At 40.4% G+C, this 23699-nt stretch overlaps 1 protein-coding gene across 4 annotated transcripts in view; it reads left to right on the forward strand.

The window, feature by feature from the left end:
* MAP2 (microtubule associated protein 2) overlaps window positions 1–23699 on the forward strand; it is a 311076-nt gene that overhangs the window by 198260 nt on the left and 89117 nt on the right. For all 4 annotated transcript variants that reach the window (XM_083399684.1, XM_083399682.1, XM_083399685.1 and 1 more), the window contains one exon: window positions 10505–10790. In XM_083399684.1, coding sequence (XP_083255810.1) covers window positions 10529–10790 — 262 coding nt within the window. In that variant the 5' untranslated portion in view covers window positions 10505–10528. The remainder of the gene's footprint in view (window positions 1–10504; window positions 10791–23699) is intronic.

Below are 23699 nucleotides of genomic sequence, written 5' to 3' on the forward strand. Positions count from 1 at the left end.
TTTAGCAAAGTAACAGTCTGCAAAACCCCATATGCTAGTTGAGCGACATGGGCATAAATAATTGGTTAGGAAGCTGCTTGGGACCTTCGACCTGACAGTGAGGCATCTGATCAAAGATCTGTATTTTAAATAAGCTTAAAAATATATCTGTAGATGCTTGCTTCAGAGGTTTAGCCTTGGCAGATATTTATTTTTCTGAACAGGGCCCCTCATTGATTTGTTGCAGTACTTCAAAGTTGTAAAAAGGAACAAAAGCTGGGAACAAAGGTCATACAGATTACAGAATACAATCCAAGCTGCAAAAACATTAATTAGAGTTGGTAATTACTCAAACTCAGGATATCTTCCCAAGGTTTAAGATATCCTGAGAAGGTTAAAAGGCAAAGAGCTAATATCAACAACAGCTGGTGGGGGGGTGTAAATTGAAGGGTTTGCTTTAGAAACTGCTTTTTTATTAAGTTCTTTTTTCTTCTAAAAATCTATGTGTTATATATATGAAATGTATTGATTTTAGTGTAACTATACAAAGAATCTAGAAAGTAAGAGATGTTAGATTCTTATGTTAGATTCTTATTTCATTGATGGTGTGTGAGAAGGTGAACCCAAGACCTCTGTTTATATGGCAAGATTTAAAACCATGAGCCATCTGTTTTAGCCATTTGTCCCTGTTGCCAAGGGCAGAAGAGCCAAGAGCAGAAGAGCAAAGGGCATAGGGGATCTGATAATTAAGATGCCTTGTCAAGACAAATGTAAGATATATGATAGAAGGAAATATAGCTCTTTGTCTCCCATAAAAGGTAATAGGAAATGGGTGTATCTTTTATGATTGGTTCTAGCAAACAGCCAATAGGAATTTCAACCAGGCTGATTGGACAGAGGCAGCCAAAGGAGGAGTAAGGAGGCTGGGCTGAGGGAATATAAGTGCTGGCCACCAGGGCTGGGGTGGTGCAGAGCTTTTGGTAAATATACCACTGTGCCAATCATTTATTTGTCTGACAAATAAATTATTATTTTAATTTCTCTATTGCTGCGTTGAATATTTTATTCCAGCTAAGCGTTAACCACAAGCAGGGTGCTACAACAGGACCTAACTGTCAGGAGCCCTGAGCTTCTCTGATATAAGTACTTTCATGGGGAATTACTGAAAGTTGAATTTATAAGTTGGATCAGATGGGGGAAAATATTCCTTAGGTCAGCAAGTACCTACTTAATTCCAGAGAACTCAGGGAAAGAAGTCTTATAATGAGCAGCAAGTTAAGATTTTATGTTTACCATTTTCTTGGTGCTACTGCAGTCAGTTATTTCAAGCTACACAGGCCAAGCTCACCTGGCCTGAATCTCCTAAATAGCTTTTGTGAAGGTCATATTAACACAACATGATACTTTAATACTACTGTATAACTGGAGTCAAGCACAGAAACAGTACTGTTTGAGTTGCAGAGAAATTTCACAGGCTCCAAGCTCTGTGTAGGAATTGCCGTGAGCTGGACTTGTCGAATCTCATTGTAAGAACTTCCACTCATTCCTGATAACACTAATGTTAATTTATGTCACAGCTTTGGACTCTTCAGCATTAAGTGAGCTGTTCCAGGATCTCAATGAATCTGAAAATGTGGAAGGCTTCTGCCATCCTGGAAAACAAAAACACAAAAATTTACAGATGAGGAAGAAGGAGAATCCACTCAGGGCCACCTCCTAGCAAGTGTCCCGTGGGAAGAACTCCAGGAGAAAGCAGGATGTAGCCAAAGGCCACTTCAATGCCCACTCCTCCTGGACTTTCTTCCTCCTGCCCCAAAGTCCATGTTCCACTAACTGCTCTGTAGGAAGGTTCCTGACAATATTTCATAGGTTAACATTGTTCATCTAAAAAAAATAATAAGTAGTTTAATATTACTTGTAAGCCACATCACATCCAAAGCAGGATGTAAATAATTTTAATACATAAATAACTAAATTACTACATGTGACATCATTACATCAGGCTTGATGGGGATTCATCACTAACTTCCCCCTTCCCCAAAGTGGATCCCAAGTTCCCATGCAGCTGAAGCTCTCCTTGATCAAATGTAAATCGCTCTGCTTCTCTAAAATGGGTCAGATGTGTTAGTTCCTTGTGTGGCATTAACAGGACACCCTGCTATTTTTCCTGGCAGCCTGAGCAAAGAGGTTAATGAGTACCAACTACAGCCTTCTTCCACAGAAGCCAAGGTCAATTTTTCAGTGCCAGAAACTAAACTCTCCTTTCACCTTTAGAGATTAATCTTTTTTGGATCTGCATTGAAGCAATTTGCTAGAGATGCGTATGTCAATTGCTAGCATGGCCTCACGGTACTGTTTGTGGAAAGGGAGGGGAAAGGAATAAAATACAATATATACATACACATTGCATTTTCCATGAGTGTGCTAACTGCATAAAAAGTGCAGTGCATATTTTATTAAAATGAAATGAGCCACTATAATTTTAGATAACCTTTCAAGTTAGCAAGACAAATATTTATGCACCTGTTATTTTAAGGCATAAGTTTTGCTCACTGATATCCAGAACAATTACCATCTGGAAATATGCTTATGTGTGATGTAGCTACTTAATATTGGTGGAAACCAAATACAATGTAACTTATCTCTGATTTTCTACTCTAGCTAGATTAAATACAATCTAACCAAGACCTTGCATGCAGCCATATTTGTGTGCTGGTATTGTCTACTACATAACACTGCAACCACTTGGGATGAAAATAGAGCTCGAAGTAGCATTTTTATTACACTTTGTTTATTCCTTCCTTGAGCCCTTGGTGGGGTCTGGCCAACCCCCCCCCCAAACACTGGAACCCACACTCCTCCTGCTGCCCCCTTACTTTTTAAATAAATCACTAGAGTGGTGTCAACACTAGATCCCAGGGCTCTGAGAAAGGCCAAAGGGGTCCTTTTTCAGATCCAGGCACTCTGGGCAAGATGACCAAGAGAATGCCTATGCTGCTATGGTTTGTTATTGCAACTAGAAATATATATTTTTTAACTTGGAATAATTCTAAGTTTCTAGCTGCTGCTGCTACTGCTGCAAATCAGAGTGGCAGCACAGACATTCCCTTGGCGACCTGACAGAATGTCTGGTTCTGAGAAGTAGGACCCCGTTGACCCTTGGTACAAGGAGAAGAGAAACTGATCCAAGTGGACTTACTAGCTGTTACCAAAACAGTTCAGCCAATATATTGGAAAAACACAGCAAGACCCAGCAAGTTTAGAATGGCTAGAGAAAAGTTCTGAACATAGTAAAAATGAGGAAAGGTGTCTGACAACATTCAAAGGAACATATAAAAGGAACCTACACTTTATAGCCAAATGGGCCCATTTCATTGGAATGAAAGAAATCCCATTAAGGAGACATGTACTTCTTGTCTAATCTTTAGAAAAAGTCATAATATTATGATTATTTTGCTGTGCAGTCCTATCAATATTTATCAGAAGTAAAGACCACTGTGTTAATTATATATGGGATTGCAGGTTTAGCTGCTTTTTAAACAGTTAGTTTTTAAATTAAAAAATATAAATCAAAACTTCAGATTACTTTTTTAAAAATTGTAAATTGTAGCAAACATTTTTTATCTAAATATTCAAAGATACTGCTTTCTATCATGAAGTCTAAGAATCTGGGGGCATAATCTCGGGCATGGTCATTTGGAGGAAGTTCCACTGACATCTGTTAAAGACTTTTCACATTTTGTGTTAATGAGAAAACAATAATTTAATATCATTCTTTTCCCTACTGATACATTCTCCTCTCCACACGCTCCTGAGGACATTTCTCACATCACCCTCACCTCTGCCCAGCCCAGCTGCTCCCACTCCATTCTGCGCCCCTCGACTGAGTCAGGTGGAGCCAGCTGAGCGCATCATGTGAACTGCTCCTCATGCTCCAAGCATGTATGAGTTGTTTTTTCTAAACACAAACCTCAGTATTCAGGTTAAATTGCCATGTTGGCACTTTGCGATAAGTGGGTTTTGGGTTGCAGTTTGGGCATTCGGTTTCTAAAATTTTCGCCATCACTGTCCTAGACCAACTTCATCTAGAACTCTAATCTTGAAGTTTCCACACCTCTCAGACAAATAACACCATCAAAATCTGGTCTTGTTGAGGAGTTTGTATAGCTTTCTTATTCCTCTGTTCAGTAGACATCTTCCTCTCTCACATCTCTGCCTACCCCATGGCCTCTTCAAAGCATGCAATAAACTCAAACAGTGTAATTTTTGAAACAATAACCCTCAACTAATTCTTCTTCTTTGCTATTTCAGGAAATCCATTTTAGAAATAAGGCAAAATGCTGTGTTGACATAAACAGTGGACAATGCAGTACTGATGAACATCCGTTGCTAAGATGTGTCCTTCACATCAATGTTGCACTTGTAGCCTCTGATTCCATATGCAGTAGAAATTAATGGAGTAGGTGTAGTTACCATTAAGCACAGGATGGCATCCCTTTGTTCGTTTATTGGGCTCCTTCACGTATATCTAATGTAGTACCTAAATTACATGTTCATGTTCTGAAAGTGTCCCCTCTAATTTCAAAACACAATATGGGTATAACATATTAAAATGCTACCAAAGACGGCAACCTTTTTGTGCTCATTCAGTTGACACACAATCATCAACAGGTCATTTTGGACCTGGAAAAGGGCAGAATGGGAGCAGATCTGTGAGTAAAATCCCACAGATAACTGAGATTTATTTAGTTCTTAAATGCCTTTTTAACTTGGAGGGGGGTTACTCTATTCTGTGGAAGTATTTTAATCAACACCAGTTAGTTGCAGCTGACTTCAGTTAAAAGTGGAGAAGAAAAAACTTCACATGTATTAATATATGGACATCCCTTCTCATTCTTGCCGACTGGAGAAATGACTGGAGTATAGAACTTCCCAGAAAGCTTCAGTGAGAAATAGGCAGACCCTAGAGAAGACATATAATGGGTATAGAGCCTTTGTTTGGCTCTAGGACAAGGACTTGGAACACACGCATTTCTGTAATTCCAGTGGATGGCTAAGGACATGCAAACCCCAAATATACTTCATCATGACTAGAAAGAAAAATACTTTCAGTAACCTAGGTAAATTAGCCTACCTGCAAGCTAGACTTTAGAGTTTATTCTCTTCGGTTTCATTTTTTCCTCACTTTTACCCTGGCTGTGGGAAGAGGGACCCTTTAGTTCCTCTTCAGATCTTTAGTTTAAAAATTAGAAAGTGTCCACTGGAGAAGCAAGAAGAAGAAAACGTGGACACATTCTGTAGGAACTTCTTTAATGCTGGGATAATGGGAACTTTCTCCTGGCAAGTAGTAAATCTTCTGACTAAATACAGGTTTTCTTTTGTTTTTCCTATCTCTACAGAAGTGCAATAATACAAAGGGTGGGGTGGGGTGGGATTCTAATTGCATTCATAATTAAGCAGCTATAATGCAAATAAGGACAAAATCATCACAATGTTCAATTTTAAAGAACCCCTCATTTTGTTCATACATCGGTTGGAAAGATTTAAATCTTAAATTATGACACTTCAGTCATCCCCAAAAGCAAAAGAGTTACAGGTTGTCTAGGCTAGGCCTCTTAGGCAATATTTCTAATGTGAAAAGGTAGCTTTCAGTTGAAGCCAATTTGAATTGTGAAACATTAGCAGTTCACATCATCTAAAACATACTCTACCAGAGTTGTGTGTTAAATAAGAAAATGTAGGTGTTACCTTTCTGGAAAGAGAAAAATTCCTGGTTAGCTCATAAATAACCACTGTTCTCTCTTGCCTTAGTCACGACCTTGCTGACTCAGCCTTTGATATGTAATTGCCACGGTAACATAGTCTGTAGATTGATGTCTCCTCTGTTGTACAGTGGTACCTTGGGTTAAGAACTTAATTCATTCTGGAGGTCCGTTCTTAACCTGAAACTGTTCTTAACCTGAGGTACCACTTTAGCTAATGGGGCCTCCCGCTGCCACCGCACGATTTCTGTTCTCATCCTGAAGCAAAGTTCTTAACCTGAGGTACTATTTCTGGGTTAGCGGAGTCTGTAACCTGAAGCGTCTGTAACCCGAGGTACCACTGTACGCATCATTGTGCATGTTTTTAGTTTGTTTTTAAGTACCTGATACTGTGCTGTTACGTAAAATAACACCATTGCAAAATTATTTGCCTGCTAAGTATCTGTACAGTTAAGTAAAAGAGCAAATGTTTTCAGTACATTATTAGTTACTTTAATGATTACCAAAATTACTAATGAAAAAAAGTGGCAATTAATGGACCTGTCATGTGTTCTCTGCTTACCAGTCTGCATTTAGGAGAATTTTCCAGGTTGCAATTTTCTCATACAACACAGAGAAGGTTGTTTTGATTCACTCCAGGTATTTCTCTGGCATTCTGTACTGCACCTTACCAATAACATGAGCATTTAATCTGCATTCTGCACAGTAACCCTCTATTAAACACATTGAGCCAATGTTTGTTTGTTTGTGTTTTTTTTAAATAATGTTTATTAGAAGTTTAAAAGATACACAAAAAAGAAAAAAAAGAAAAAGCGAAGAGAGAAAAAAAAGAATAAAAAAATTACATAGAAAAAAAGCAAAAAACAAAACAAAACACAATACATCAAAACACACACACACAAAAAACCAATACATCAAAAAACCCACAATATATCAAAATCCTTATCTTTCATTAACTTATTTCCTCGACCTCCTCACACCTCCCATTTTTGTATTCCAGTTATTAATTATATCAGCAAATCTTTTCCGTCTTTCACTGCTTTCTATCTTTTAGTTATCTTAATTTATTGTTACCTTATCTTATCATCAGAACCTTAAAGTTTATTTATACTTAACTCCTTATAATATTTCTGCTAAAGTCATGTAATTTCATTCCAACATTTCCCAACATTCATTAATTTTACCATATTTTTTTAAGTAGATTTTTAATCCCCCCCCCCCAATCTTCTTCCACTGTCTCTTCTCCCTGGTCTCGGATTCTGTCAGTCCTTTCTATCAGATCTACATAGCCCATCAGCCTGGTGATCTTCTATCCGAGGCTCTTAACTCTTCTCCATGTCCCATCTGCAGGTCTTCTTCAAATTTATGCTTACACTTTACTTCCATCTTGACAGTTCCTTTATTCCTTGTCGGCAGGTCAGCCCATACTCCATAGTCAAAACTAAAGTCCCAAAGATGTTTCAGGGCATGCTCCAAAGTCCCTTCGAGGCTAAAGGCCTCCACAACTCCAATCTCCCCCTGGCCCAGATCCGAATCACAAAGTCCAGAACATCCCTTCATAAGGGAATCTGTCCAGCTTTCCTTCTCCGATCCAAGTAGGGCATTGTCTCTCCAGGCATGGCTTTCAAAATCAATCACGCATGGCATCAGCTTGTATCCATCAAGTTGTTTCTGTGAAGACGAGACCTCCACTTGTATTACTTGAGATTCGGAAGCAGTTTTTTCCATCATCTTCTTCACAGCTTGCCATTTCGAGTCAATACCTGAATATTTTCTGAGTCAATACCCGAATATTTTCTGTATAAATGTTCACTTTTTGTCCAAAATCAGTTGTTTTTTGTCCCAAATTGTCAATTTTATTAGCTATCACATCCGTCTTCTCATGAAGTTGTTCCAATAGGGCGCTTATCTCGCAAAATGCGTTCACTAGGGCTTCTTGTTTTGACATTCTTCTCCAAGGTCACTTTAATTTCTCACAGTCCTTGCTTCTATGGAAAATTCCTTCACTCATGCAACAGTTTCAAAGGCTCCCTCTAGAGGAAACAATTTCTATTTGTATCTGTCCTTTTAGACAAAGTTAATTTTCAATTTTCAGTTACTTTTTTCTCCTTTTTAAATGCAGAGGAAAGCAGTGGAAACAATGTATATCTCTTATTTAGCTGTCTATCAGCATGTGTTCTATTCACAGTCAATGAGTTTTCCCAGACTTGCTGACAGCCCGGTCCCAGGTTCAAAACGGTGGAAATTTCTCTCTCCTCACTCTCTCACCTGCAGGTTTAAACAGTCCAAAAAGAATTCCCCCTCTTCTCCTGCTTCCAATGGGGGTTTAATATATTAAATGGTGAAAATTTAATCCTTTACAAAAAGCTTTTCCCAGGCTTTAGCTTGCAACGTCTTTGCTTTGATCTATTTACAAAACAGAAGGCGGACTTCCTGTTTAGAGCCTTCCCGTTTCAGTGCTGAATTACGATGTTTAAAAGTCCAATTTTCCATTCTACTTACAAGTACTTGTTTAGAGTCTAATTGTCCACAGGAAAAAGTCAGTGCTCTCCAGCAACAGCAAGCGGCTTCGCTCCACGAAAAAGCAATCGATTCGAAACACCGCGCCGCTCACCCCACGTCGCTCCAGATCCCCGAAACCGGGTTTCCCCGCGAGTAGGGGAGGTGCGAAAGGTGCCAGCTGAATCCCAAGTCCACAGGCTTCTCCCGCCTGTGGTTTTTAATGGGTCTCCACCTCGAGGTGGCGGTCAGACCCTAGTTTTCACAGAGCGGATTCCTCTAGATTAGAGGAAATCCACCATAGCTTGGAGGCGCTAACCCGGAAGTCCCCACATTGAGCCAATGTTTGGTCCTGCTGTAAGATGCACCACACAGGGGTCATTTTAAAGACAGAAGACTTCCATTTCTTATACAGAGGGATCTCCGCAGCTTGTGAGCATTTCTTTACAAAAGATTTTGAACATATAGTAAGGGGCATTAAAAGAGTTAAGATTTGTTGCATTGGTAATAAAAAACTACATTCATTGGACTTTACAGCAGTAACGCAGGGAGGTCTGTGACTGTGGGTAGAGTGCATGGTTTGGGTGTCATAACACAGTGGCTTTTCCAGTCATTAGTATATCCAGTTTAAATGATCTCAGGTAGCAGGTGAGAACTTGGTGCGTGAGACCTTGAAAAGCCACCAGTATGATACTATACTATGGGTTTGTGTATATAAAGCTATTTTGTATGTTCATCTTGTTATAAGAATGACATTTTTTACTTACAATTATTTTTGCAGTGAATGTTCATAGTCAGACCATTGGTCCAGCTAGCCCTGTAGTGTTGAGGTGAGCAACAAATTTTGCCTATAGGAAATTACAGCAGTGAATGCAACTTTGTAGGTACTGGTTTGTGAATATAGCTTCTGTCTCTCTTCTCCATATTCTGCACTGGCAAAGCTTGAGTGGGCATTCCTGAGTAGACATTTTGGCAGCAGTGGGGAATCCAAAGGTTGGAATCTAAAGGTATGGGAAGCTGCTCCAAAAATCCATTTCCTAAAAATTGACAACCAAAAGATTGAAGCTCCATGGTGTTTTTAATATGTGAATTTTAATCCATGCTGTAATTTTAAATTAAATAGTTAAGTCCAACTTTTTTCTCCTGTCTTCCATCTAGTACCTAGTCAAATAGCTAGTGATGGATTTATTGTATTTCTAAGCCAGCCAGATAGTATATGGGATTGGATGGTGAGGGTTAAGACCTGGGTTAAAATTACTGCTCTACCAAAAAAGCTCCGTCTACTAATTTAACCTATGGCAAAGGTTTTTGTTGGGATAAAATGGGATAACTGTACATGAACTCAAAATAATAGTAGGATATGCATTTTAAATAAGTAAGTAAGTAAATTAATGAATGAATGTTGGGTAAAATCCTTGCTTCCTTGCTACATTGTTGTAATGAAGTCAACAGCAAAGCTTCCATGGTGGCTTTTCTTTCATGACAATTTATAGATAGTCTTGCAAGACGTTTATTCATATTATTAGGGGGAAATACATATATTAACAGATTTCCCATTCATTTTCTTTTTTCTTTTCTTTTATTATTAGTTATTATATTTAGACATATGACATGGAACAGTTACATAAAACAAGAATTAAAATGAAACAACAGTTTATGTTCAGATAAATGTTTCTGAGTATATTAACAAGTTGTGTTAAAGTATACATAATTATTGCAGGTATTTCGAATCAATAACAATTTTAATTCGTAGGAATTTATAGGGAGTAAGGGAGAAAAGAGGAAATTAAAATATATACTTCATTCACGCCAAACTATGCTGTAAACTGTGGGTGCTATTCTGCCATACGCCTCTTTAGTTGTATAATCAATAAAATCACAACAAATTGCATAAAAATTGTCTCATTTCTTTTGTCCTCTGGCTACTTTTTATTTTTGTGTCAGTTTTTCCAGTAATGTTGTTTGACACATTGCATTATGCCATTGATCCATAGTCAATAATTGTAATGATTTCCATGTCCTGACAATGGTTGTTCTTGCTGTGGTTAATAGTTGTGTAATGAGTTCTTTATTTCTAATTTGCAACCTATCATGACTATACAAATTAAGTAGCGTAAGTCCTGGAGTCCTGGGAACTGTTTGCCTTGTAATGAAAGATATTTCTGTAAATACATTTTGCAAAAATCTTTCAGTTTTTGGACACTCCCATCACATGTGCTGATATGTCCCTATAATAGTGATATTTTATTCATTCCTTGTTACAGGAATAATTGTAAAGGCGGAGCAACATGGCTGACGACAGGAAGGACGAAGCTAAGGCACCACACTGGACTTCAAGTCAGATAGCAGAGGCTTCTTCACACTCACACTCCCCTGAGATGAAGGAGCAAAGCGGCACAGGCGAAGGACTAGTCAGAAGTGCCAATGGATTTCCATACAGAGAGGATGAAGATGGCGGATATGGTTCACGTGGGCAACAGAGCTCATACTCCAGAACCAAAGAGAATGGGATCAATGGAGAACTAGCTACAGGAGAGAAAGAAACTGCAGGTAAAAGACCCCCTTTCCTTTGTCCTTTAAAGAATTGCTTTTCAAGGGGAGAGCGCAGCAGATATTGGTATCCGATTCACCCTACACTAGATCAGACTGCAGCAGGTGCTGCAGCCCACACATTGGAAATGGAACAGATTTCTCTTGTGAAAGGCATTTTGGGGCAGCCTGGGCCAAGGTCAAATCCTAAAGTTAATGGGAGGGAACACAACACAGAGAAAGAGAGGGCTCTCAGCTCGGTGGTAGAGCACATCCTTTCCCTGGATGTGCTCTACTATGTGTCTTTGGCACCTCTAATTAAAAAGCCTTTCAGATAATGGGTCAGGAAAAGGTCTAAGGCATTAGACAGCTTTGCCAGACACAGCAGAAATGTGAGGCTGGACAGGACAATTGTCTGACACAGCATAAAGCAGGCTTCTCTGTTCCATAGTTGTCCTACTTCACAGGATCAGGTCTCAAGAGTGAAACCAAGGGCAGACACTGTCATAAATGATTTCTTCCCTGGCTCGCTACACTATTTTACTCTAAAAACCGAGGTCATTATAGTCACGACATTGGATGTGATTCCTGGCACCACTGCCATTTTTGTTGAATGTATAACTGAGTTAAATGAAATATTAGAAGATGAGCATGTGACTTGCTGTACGAAAAGTCAGACCAGCTGCTTAATCTTAATGCATATACTGACCTGCAAGCCATTAAGCCATTTCCAGTTCAGAAAAAAATTAACGTTAGAGGGAAAGTTCTGCAATGCATAGACTATCCTTCTGCTTCAGATATCAGTTTTGTATGTGCAAAGAGATCTGGGGTTGTTGTTGCGGGAGAAACCATTCAAACGCATGTTTTCCTACTTGAAGTCTAGAAAGTGGTTGCAGTTCAGAAACAAAGCTTGGATTTTGCTGATAGTCTTGACTGAGAGAGTACTCCACAGAGAGGGCTCCAGAATAAGAAAGTTTGTCAGATCAAGCCATTTGGGTAATCAGTTACTCTGCTAAAAGGTTACTACAGCTCCACTGCATTCAGTACTAAATTGTATTAACCCTTTGCCAAATGTTCTTAGATAATTTGGGCCAGAGCTTTCTTGCTACTGGGTGTGCTGGCAGTGGCGTAGATTTATTTGATTGATTGATTGATTGATTTTACTTATATACCACTTTCCCACAACAATCTGTGCCCAAAGTCAGTGGTGGAGGAAGCCGCTTGGGTACCTGGGGCAGAGCACCAAGGGGTGGGGCAAGCCTCCCATAGGGGCAGGGTGAGGACCGGGTGCACTGCGGGGCCTCTGGAGTCTGCCACCCTCCTCCCACTCAGCTAACCCTACAGCTGGGGGGGAGGCAGCGGGTGGACCATTTGGGCAGCGCGGAGCCTGTGCACACCCAAGCCACCATGTCTCTTCCAGGAGAGACATGTGGCTTGGGCGCACTGCAGGCCCCACAGTGAGTGCCAGCCAGCATTTTGTCACCCCCCTCAGTGGTGACACCTGGGGCGGTCTGCACCCACCTTCCTCCACCCCTGCCCAAAGTTGCTTACAGAAAACATTTAAAGCATCAAACTAGAGAGCATTGGAAACACATTTTTTTTTAAAATACAGAAGTTGTCAATAAATTCAAAGTAACAAAAATCAGCAATTGAGCAAACACAGAATAAATTCAATATTACAAAGCACCAACAATAATCTAGGCTCAAGTACATAAATATAAAGCAAAAATTAAAGTTAATCATCAATAAAGTTTCTGGTATTGGTCTTGCTTCACTCCAAGGAGTCTGGCTTAAATACAGTTCAGCCAGGGATTTGTTGGGGTAGATCAGGGGTGGCCAACTCCCAAGAGACTGCGATCTACTCACAGAATTAAAAACTGCCAGTGATCTACCCCTGTTTTGGGGGGGTTCAGGTCAAAGTTGTTGAGCTAGTTTGAGGGAGGAGGAAAGCCATGGTTTTGGGGGTTCAGGGCAAAGTTGTTGAGCTTTTTTGGGGGGAGCCAAAGCTTTTTCGGGGAGGGGGAGGAAAGAGCTACTGTGATCTACCACAGACGTCCAGTGATCTACCAGTAGATCAAGATCTACCTGTTGGACGTGCCTGGGGTAGATCACATGCAGCTGTCTCCCCCATCTCTCCTCCAGAGGAGGCTGACAGCACTAAAAGGCAAATGTTGGGGAGAGCAGTGATGGTAAGTCTCTTCCCCAGCCTCCTGGAAGTACCAACTGTTGGTGTATGTTTTATTGCACCAATCTGGACTACCCAAGATAGAAACTTGTTGTCTTGATTTTGGTCTTTGGAACCGTCAGTTTGTTTGTTTGTTCTTTTTATACTGAGGCGTGCATCTTCAGCCTCAGTGAATGAGGCAGGCTATACGCAGGCCCCTTAGTCTGCTGCAGTGTCAAGTTCCACAATTTATAAACACAAATGCAAATCCATTGTAAGTATATTACAAATTATGAAACTATTGATAATAATTATTTAATGTATTTATAACACACCCTTCAGTGTGATAGTTCACTGGGCCGTAAATTGACAATTTGTTAAAATACAACAGAGCAAGATGACTTAAAATATATAAAACCAATATGCATAATAAAACAGCAATCCAGCCGCAGAAGAAACCAATTCTTAAACCAGCCACCTGCATAGGTCTGAAATGGGTTTGTATGCGCCTATTTGATCTAATACATTAGTCAGATTTGTTTAATTAAGCTACAAACTCTATGCATCATCAATGCAAGAGATAACAGCTTCTCTGAAGCAGTGTCTCTCATGCACAATGAAGAGCTTTGTCTTCACTGATGAACTGAGCTTTAGATGAGAGAAGGGAAGAATATGACTCATGGAATGTGGGTAGGTAAGGAGTGGGCAGAGTAGCTAAGACTTGGGTCTTCAAACAGGAAGAGTGAGCTATGAAGAATCAGTGTCTCCTGGACTGCTGGAGACAAGGGTTATGTAACTAGTATTTATATATGCATTGTCAAGTTACCTGGATCCAAAGAATCGTGAGCATCAGAAGGAAGTGCATTAGTGTTGTACTATGAAATGCTACTAGGAGACCTTTTGCAGTGAAGTACCACAATATGTCTCCTGCCAACCTAGCAGTGCAAGTAGATAAATAGGTACCGCTCCTGCGGGAAGGTAAACGGTGTTTCCGTGTGCTGCTCTGGTTCACCAGAAGCGGCTTAGTCATGCTGGCCACATGACCTGGAAGCTGTACGCCGGCTCCCTCGGCCAATAAAGCGAGATGAGCGCTGCAACCCCAGAGTCGGCCACGACCGGACCTAATGGTCAGGGGTCCCTTTACCTTTACCTTACCACAATGTGTTGGAGGTTGCATTACCATAAGAGAAACATGGTGAATAAGAAACCAGAGCCAGTGTGGTGTAGTGGTTAAGAGCGGTAGTCACGTAATCTGGGTAACCGGGTTCGCGTCTCCACTCCTCCACATGCAGCTGCTGGGTGACCTTGGGCCAGTCACAGTCTCTCAGCCCCACTCACCTCACAGAGTGTTTGTTGTGGGGGAGGAAGGGAAAGGAGAATGTTAGCCGCTTTGAGACTCCTTAAAGGGAGTGAAAGGCGGGATATCAAATCCAAACTCTTCTTCTTCTTCTACGTACAGTTGCTAACATATATGCTATAGTAGGCAGTCCAGAGTCTTGAAAAGATGTGTGAAGTGCCAGAAATTTAGCAAATGGAAGAACTTCAGTGGATCTGGGGCCATCTTTCTAATGCATCATTCTTCTGCTATACAGTCATACCTCTTGTTACGTCCGCTTCAGGTTGTGCCTTTTCAGGTTGCGTCCTGCGGTGACCCAGAAGTACCGGAAAAGGTTACTTCTGGGTTTTGCCATTCGCACATGCACAGACACGCAAAATGACATCACGTGCATGTGCAGAAGCAGCAAATTGCGACCTGTGCATGCGCAGACACGGGTTGTTTTCCGTTCAGGTTGCAAATGGGGCTCCGGAACGGCAACCTGAGGTACCACTGTATCAGAAACGGCTTGTCAATGAGTGGAAGAGGCTTTCAGCTAGCTAGAGGGCAGCTTTGGATCCAAGCCAGCATTTATGCTTATTGGGAATTACTACAAGTTTCTCCCAGCCAGTGCTTTGCTGGAAAGCGACATACTGACCAGATGAGCATCTGCTTTGGGGAGCTCATTAGCATTACCTGCCAACTTGAGCTTTTGGTTGGAATCCAGGCAGTAGATGTAACCACATGCACACTTACTCTTCTGAAGTCCTAAGCCTACCCATATTCTGCTTTACCTGCAAAAAGTGCAAACATTTCAAGATTTATCTTTATGTAAAATATAATCATTGCATAAAAAGAATAATTTGGCATTCATAAAAGTTTATTGCTGAAAGTAACTTAATATTTCTTTAGGATTTTTCTTCAGGCAAATACTTTTTTTTTTCAGCCTCAGTGCATTAAGCAGTAGGAATTCATCTTTCTCACATGAACAACTGCCCTTGGTGGTGTATGCAACTGTGCATGCTAAGAGGATAATCTTAGCACCATTTACTAGCTGTTGACAGTACTTTATGAAAAAGCTATTCATAATTTCTCAAGAATTGGATAGTTTTAAATCTCCAGGCCCTAAGTTCTTTCATAAATTGACAGCCCTGGAAATATCTTTGTTAGAATAACGTAAATGTAGGTTTGGGGAAAACCATGATTACATTAACTAGTTATATAGAAGTCTGAAAATAAAAATAAAAATGCTCCCCTGTTCATTTATCATTAGAAATGAAGTTCCACCCTGAGTCTAAAAATGAAGGCCACTAAAGAGCAACAGGAATGATTTAAAACTACCCTCATCCACTTTGATGCAAACATGCTACTTGCTCAAATGGAGCAAGCTCTGAACAAAATTTTTCTGCTTGAACTAGCAAAAAGCCAGCCATGAATATTACCTATTGGCTATGACATCATGACATGATGTCTATGACATCATCAGTGCATCCACATATCCATCCCTCCTGCAGTTTTACAAATACTGTTTTTTGATAAGGTGAAAGAATAAGGTGACTATTAGCATATAAATGTATAAACAAATTTAAAATAGTCAGACAGCCTACCATAAGCTTGTGGAAAAGGGCAAAACACTGATGGCTGAACCAGCTTTTGTATATATGTTGCATAAAGAAGTTGTAAAATTATAGCATTATGGATGACGAACTCATTTGACCAAGAACGAAACATACAGAAATACATCTACCTCTTAACTCATTTTAATGCTTGTTTTCTAGAGATCATGGCTTGAACAAGACTTTAAGGCTGTGATCATAAGTACACTTGGGAGGGAGGGAGGGAGGGAGGGAGGGAGGGAGGGTGTCCTACTGAATTAAGTGAGTCCTGCTTCTGTATCTACCTGCTTCAGGTGTTGGGGAGGGAAGGAATCCTCCCTTATAGCTGATTTTGAAAACATGGGAGATTAAGTCATTGATCTTTTGGGAAATACCCTCAACTGCTGTTTTCAAACCATTTCTTTCCATTTTGCTTCCTCACAGCTACTTTTCTCTCAGCATTACTACCCTGTGCTTCCAGAGTATTTATAACCTGTTCCCCTCCATTTGCCTCTCCTTTCTGTTTCTGTCTCTCTTTTAAGGCAAGGAGCACGTTTTTAATTCTATGTTAGTACATCACTAGACAACAACATGCCTTGTGCTTTAAGAAACAATAGCAAATGCCAATACTATTCATAGTAATGTATATCTCACCCTATCACTTAAAAAAACTTTGTTAGAATTTAATTAAAAAATAAAACATAGGAATCATCCATTTAAATTTTATTACTTCATCTTACCCAAATTGCGGATTGGGCTAACTTCTGATTTTATAAGATGAAGTAACTTAGGTTTACTTTCTATTCATTCTTGTTGTTGCTTTTGGGGGATACATTGTGCAATGGACATAAAATGGCACAGCTAACTGCAGAGTTAATGCTATAACCTAATAGCTATTGTTGTTGTTGTTTAGTCGTTTAGTCGTGTCCGCCTCTTCGTGACCCTCTGGACCAGAGCATGCCAGGCACTCCTGTCTTCCACTGCCTCCCACAGTTTGGTCAAACTTATGTTGGTAGCTTCAAGAACACTGTCCAACCATCTCGTCCTCTGTCGTCCCCTTCTCCTTGTGCCCTCAATCTTTCCCAACATCAAGGTCTTTTCCAGGGAGTCTTCTCTTCTCTATAATCACTAACAAACACATAATCCATCGCTGCAAATGACATTTTTTTTGTTTGCACTGCTACCTTCCCCTTGCTTTGCTCTTTCAGCATCTCTCAAGATTTGTTGAGCCTAACCTCACTTTTAAAATCTTCTGAGATTTAATCTTCTGCATTGGCCATGATGAGTGATTTTACTTGGGGCATTCTTACACAAATGAAAAGTAGGCAAATAGATAGACTGGTGGCAATTCTAGTGATGGCCAAAACAACCTCACAGACCAAATGGGAAGCCCACAAACTGGAGGTTCCCTGGCATTGCTGTAGGAAATGGGAGGGTTATTCCCCATAGGACGCGGCCTTTTATTCCCTTAAAGGCAGGATATAGTACTCCTGGTACTGGATCTACCCTACCCCAGTGTAGCACTGTGTGGAAGGTGGGGGGATTATTATTTGTAAGTAACCTGTAACATTTATTCTCTTTTTGTCTGGGGGAATATTGTAGCAATTAAGCCCTAGAAACATTGGATGCTCTTTCTATATCCCTGTGCCTGTCTCCACACTTCTTTCCTTGCAGACGGTTTAATCTTCCTGCAGGCGATGTTCAGAAATAGTGAGAAAATGTTCCTCAGCCAGGCAGAAGGATTGCCTGTGACCACATATGCTGACTCTGCAGCAGGCAGGTGATTCAGAGATGGTTGTTCCACTCTTGGTTCCTCCTCATTTTCAACAAGGCCCTTACCTGGCATTGCTGCAAATCCACGAGAAGCTTCCTATTGATTCTTAGTGAATTTGAAGACTGTTGCTAGTTTTGAAACATATATTCTCGTTTCCTAGTTTGGGCACTGGGGAAAGTGAGAAATCCTCTTCCAAAGCCTGGTGTTATTTCTCAAAGGTATTTGAAGAGGATACTGTATTCTTTGCAGTTCAGAAGCATGGATCTTGTAACTAGAATTACTTTAGACAGAAAATCAATGTTCATATTTCCACCCATTCCAGTCCATTTCCATCCACATTCCCTCTTCTCTCTCTCTCTCTCTCTGTGTCTGTGTGTGTCGAGCAATTGCTGCTGATCCTGGCACTGTTTCATCCTTTTCTCACTGCAGCATTGCAGCATTTCTCATCTTTGTACCGTGCATTGTCCTTGCCTCCAGGAAACTGACAAGAGTCCTTGCAGAATTAAACACAGTTTCTGGGCTAAAAGAATTCAAGTCCAGCACTTAGGGAAATATATTAGGGATAAATGGATCAATCTGCTTCTGGTCCATGTCCGCTATGCATATGTGCATTGAAAAATCCAGTCTGTTATTTCAGCATCAATCTGCAAGTTCCATTTAAAAACAACAACAAAAACATGCATACAAATTTACTTCATTTTTTAACATATTTACCCACAAAATTGGCATTTCAATATGCATTTTATCCCAAAATATTTTATCACCCTTTAACATAAAACATGCATTTTGGAGCCAATAGCCATTTTGCAAAATTCAGAGATGTGCAAAACATGAAATATGACTGTGTTCTGATCTATGTATTTGTTCAGAAAGTGCTAATCAGGAGAGTTCACTATAAAAATGTGTCTCAAATGAAATCCGTGAGCCATAGAATTTTATACCTAGAGAACCTTCCCAAGATCCTGGTTGAGGTCACTTTTTTGTTTGGTCTGGAGCTCATGTTCTGAATGAATCATAGAATTGTAGAATTGGAATGGATCTTGAGGATCGTCTAGTCCAACCGCTTCAGCGCAGGAATCTCAACTAGATCATCCATGACAGATGGTCACCTAATCTCTACTTTAAAATCTCCAAGGAAGGAGAGTCCACCACCTCTCATGGGAGTCTGTTGCACTGTCAAACAGCTCTTACTGTCAGAAAGTTCTTTAGTTTTGAAATAGATATATATATTGTTTATAGCTAATACAGTATGAGCACAAACCACACAGCTACAAAAATAAAAAATAAATAAAACAATACATGCACCACACCAGGACAAGTCTACAATTTAGGAAAATTACTTCTAGTCAGCGTCCCTAGGGTTTATCACTAGCACTATCCAGAAAGGTTGCCCTTATCTTTCCTGCTGCTAGTGCAAATAGTGCCACCCTATTTCCTTTCTTGTCACTTGAAGCCATTGTTTCGAGTCCTAGCCTCCGGAGCAGGGAGAAGAAATCTTCATCCATGCTCCATGGATTTCCCTTTAGAAATTTGAAGATGGCTATTGTCAGATGCTGTTGTGGTTGCTCGAGAGTAACCAGGCAGGACTCCGACCTGTCTTTTACAGGCTTTATTTTGGTGCAAACTATTTACAGTGAAGAGCGTCATAAGTTCATGTCTGGCTCAATCGCTAGCAGAATCCGGGAGTGGTCTGTTCTTGTACCTCCCCCAACATAAAAGTTTGTCACCCCCAGCCTTTTCCGCCCCTCCCTGCACCTCAAACTACTGCGCATGATGGGAGAGGGCAGGGGTGTGCTTTCCTCCTCTCCAGCTTGCTCAGGCACAGTGTTAAGGCTCTTTCTAGCACCTCTGGTCCTTGCACCTCTTCTCCACTGGAGGTGGGGCTTTCCTCCTCACTGGAAGAGGAACTGCTTCACAAGATTTTCGGAGGCTCCCTGTAACACAACTCCCCCTCTATCTCTAGCCTCTGAGCCGATGGCAGTTCCCTGACATCCATCATATTTCCTCTCAATCTTCTCTTATACAGGCTAAACATACCCAGTTCTCTCAGCCGTTCCTCATAAGGTTTGTTTTCCAGACCCATGATCATCTGGTCGCCCTCTGCCCACTTCCCAGCTTATCATCATCCTTCTTAAATTGTGGTGCCCAGAACTGGACACAGGACTCCAGGTATGGTCTGACCAAGGCGGAATAGAACAGGAGTATTACTTCCCTTGATTGGGACACTGTATTTCTGTTGATGCAGCCTAGAATATTAGATATTTAGTTTCAGACATTCATTTTCTGTTGATATTTTGAAAAAATTACTAAGTGCAGGGTAAGCAGATACTTCTAAATAGGAATATCAGAAAGAAAATAGGCCTATGTTTATTTCTGCTCAGCAATTTATTCTATGAAAGCCCAAGCATGATGCTTATCCTGTTGATGATTAGTCTCCTGCGATATAAACTGTTATAATGAACTGCTCTGCTTTTTTTCACACCCCCCCCCCCCGAAAGGAGATCGTGATATTAATTGTTATACATTTCACACTTTGGCCCATACTGATTTAGGCACTGGCAAGCACATGGTACACGTCATATGTTCATGCTTGACATTTTAAGAATAACAAAATTTCATTTTGGGAGTGAATCAGGCTAGTTAGACATAACAAAACTGCACAGAATGCCAGATTCAATGTAGGGAACAGTGTGGTGCCTCCCACATTTCCTGCTCTCTTTGCTGCCACATGCTTGCAGCCTCCAGTGAAAAGAGGTTATCTTAACAAAAAGTGAAACATATCCAAGATGACCACGTGACCACACATGACCACAAACTGGCAGAAAGGTCTGACGAAAACTGTACGGTTTCCTTTGCCGATACAATGAGCTGGTTGTAATGGCAAAAAAGTAAATATATTTAGTAGCAAATAGAGATGATGAATGTCAAGATAAGAAATGGTAATGCTCACAGTCCTCAGTTTACAGATATGAAGAAGCAGGCTGGCCACTGGTCCTTAGATGGATGGATGCTTAAACTATATTTCTTCGCAGTCTCCTACCCTGGGAGAGCTGCCCTGCCCTGCCTCTCCCACAGGGTCCTTCACCAGCCAGCCATCAGCTTCATTTGCATACAGTCCCTTCATTGACCCAGAGTAGAGGACATCTAAAAAAGAAAAGAAAAGACAAGCAAAGAAGGAAAAGGAAAAGTAACAGAAAAATAGGAATGATAAATAAGGGGGAAAGATAATGAAAGAGAAATAAAATAGACATCCAATTCTCTCAGTTGTATATATATAAATTATTCAAAATATTCAAATTGTTCACTCCAGCTGTTCCTCCTTCTGCTGACAATATATTCCCAGTCTTCAGACCAGGGCATCTCAAGTCCATTAATTTTTCCTTCCACACAAAAAGTCTAAAGGAAGTTTTCCATTTTTTATTATGGATAAATGTCAACAATAGTCCTTCTCCAGGCCAACAAAGCAATTTTACTTCCACTGTTGAGAAACAATAAATCCTTGATCTTTATTCCCACGGGAGTCTCTTTGTTGTGGTCATATATGAAAATTATTAATTCATAGTTATTTACTAAGTGTATATTCATTAATTAACACTCAATCTTCTAAACCTATTTCGTGTGGGCCATAGCTTTCCATCCGTCCATCGAAAATTTCTTAGTCTCTCATTGTGAAGAGCAACCCTTTCAAAGCATTGGAAGTCCCTGTTATCTCTGTTCCTACAGAGGTAATGTGATAACCAAGATTTATGGCTTGGCTATCTTTAATCAGCAAATAATGATCTCTGTTGATGGAATGTTGTGAGGAGACGACTAGTCCACCATGATTCCTCCCTGGAAGTCCACAAATACAAACATCTTGATGCAAAATGAGAACCCCCTATTGATTCAAAAACAGAGAAACTTTCCTTAAGGGAGAACCCGGGGGACAGGATAGAGGAGGCCACCAGACCTCTCTCTGAGGGACGAGAGGTAATGCAGGCATGAGCAGACCTTAAACCAGCCTGAGTGAGAGACATACAGAACCTACTGAAACTGTGTTGTGCATTAGCCTTCTGACTAAACAAAATAATCTCTCTGGGGGAAACAGTTTAAATACCCTAAGGGAAGGGGTTACCTGTGACAAGAGGTGAACTTGGACCGGGTGTCAGTGGTTGTTTCTGAGGTGCTAAGTGGTCGTACAAGGTTCCACACAAAGATGAGAGAGGTTGAACTAAGGGAGCATAGGTTTGTTCCATGAGTTATTCAGTACAGAGTGCCCTAAGTCCATGTCATATTTGAAATGTAGGCAACAGAGATTCCACATTCAGGGCATGAAAGTAGATGTGCATCAGCTGAGAGGAAAGCAAACGGCTATTGATTATTGCTATGGGGCAGTGGATGGAAGCTTCAACCTCCTCAGAACTAAATAATGACTGAATTGAGGTTTGCTTGTGCTAGCAGTTGGCAAAAGGCATAGGTCTCACATTAGGTATTAGCAAATAGAGTTCTTGCACATCTCAATCCCATGACAGCCAGAAGCCGCTTTTCAGTGAAAGCAGCTAGTCTATAAAAAGGATTGCTTCCTCTGTTGTGCTTGCACACTCATTGCAGAATAACCTGTAGAGCAAAGGAGTCAAGGCGTTCTGGGGCATACATAGAGTGGCAACTGAACTGAGCACCTTGGTAACCCTCCCCTCTAAATTAGTCATCTATCATTCTGCTTTGTCAGCTGATATTTGCATTTTAATAAATCTGGAGTTGCAGGCTTTAATTTTTACACCTGATTTATAAAATGTGATTTATGTTTTCTTTTTAAAATGTTAGTTCTCTTTTGCTGTCCTTCTAGTTAATACAAGCTGGATCCAAACTGTTAGTTGTGTTTAGATCACACTGAAATCAGTGTGAAAATATAGTTATGATCAACCTAAGTCTTATGATTTTTATGAACAAAATGCAGCTAACACCACAATTCTCTATACGTATGTCTGTTCAGAGGTAGAGTCCGTTGACTTCAATGGGGCTTGCTGTCAGGTAGGTGAGAATAGAATTTCACACTTAGTCAGGATCCAACTCAACATGTCTATTGGCAATGTAACATGGCAAGCAGATTTTGCAGCTTTCCCCAGAAAAAGGTTGTAGAAACTTTAAAACATCTTTTACACATAATTTTTAGACCATAATTTTCTTGTGGGATTATTTGCTGTCCACGAAGGTCACCTGATAAATATGAAACTTTGCTTTTTAGTATGTGCTGAATCAGAATTTGAACAGCTAGCTGGGAGAAACTGCTGCAGCTTTTTCTTCCTGTCTTTCTTCAAAGGGGATAAATTCATTTCTTGAATAATTCCGTTTCTTGCCTTGAATGAATGGATTTGACTCCAGAGATTTTATATGTGCTTTTCTTGTCTGACTGAGTGTTCCCTTGTCCTTTCTCCAGCAGCCTTAGGCTGTTGTGTGGTTCACGTTCCCGGAGGAAACTAGTATGCTGCTGCAGCTCTTTGCCAAAGTTTGCCGCCATGCCTGAGCTCGTTTTTAACAAAGCTGCCTATAGTGATCCCAAACATGATTCCTTAAAGGTCACTGAAGTTACACACCCACTTGGGCAACTTTGTATGCTTGCTTCCCCAAATCATTTCTCCAGTTAGCTCTAGAGTACTCATTCATAAAATATGAATTCATTCATTTGAAATACGGTCTTGGAGAAACAGGAGAGATTGCACTGAAATGCTGCAAACAGCAAGCTATATAAACAAGCTGCTACTACGGCTCATCAGGATGCCAGAGGTTGCAGCTTTTCTCTTCAACGTTGCCATGCCAACATTTCAGTGCCCTAGCTGAGGTTCCTGTTTAAGCTCCTCTGAGAGAAAGTAGGCAGTATGGGAGCTTGTTTAGCATTCAGGAGCAGACCCACAGCAAACTGAACAGTCTGTGAATAGTCTGAGAAAGATTCAGTCTGTCAGACAAAGAATAGCAGGCCGTTTTTTCCTTGGTAGTAACTGCACAAGGTTACATGAATATGATTAAAAGACAAACGAACGAACAAATGAACGATAGATGATAGATAGATAGATAGATAGATAGATGATAGATAGATAGATAGATG

Source organism: Podarcis tiliguerta (genome assembly GCF_965153285.1).
Source record: "Podarcis tiliguerta genome assembly, chromosome: 1".
Taxonomy (NCBI): domain Eukaryota; kingdom Metazoa; phylum Chordata; class Lepidosauria; order Squamata; family Lacertidae; genus Podarcis; species Podarcis tiliguerta.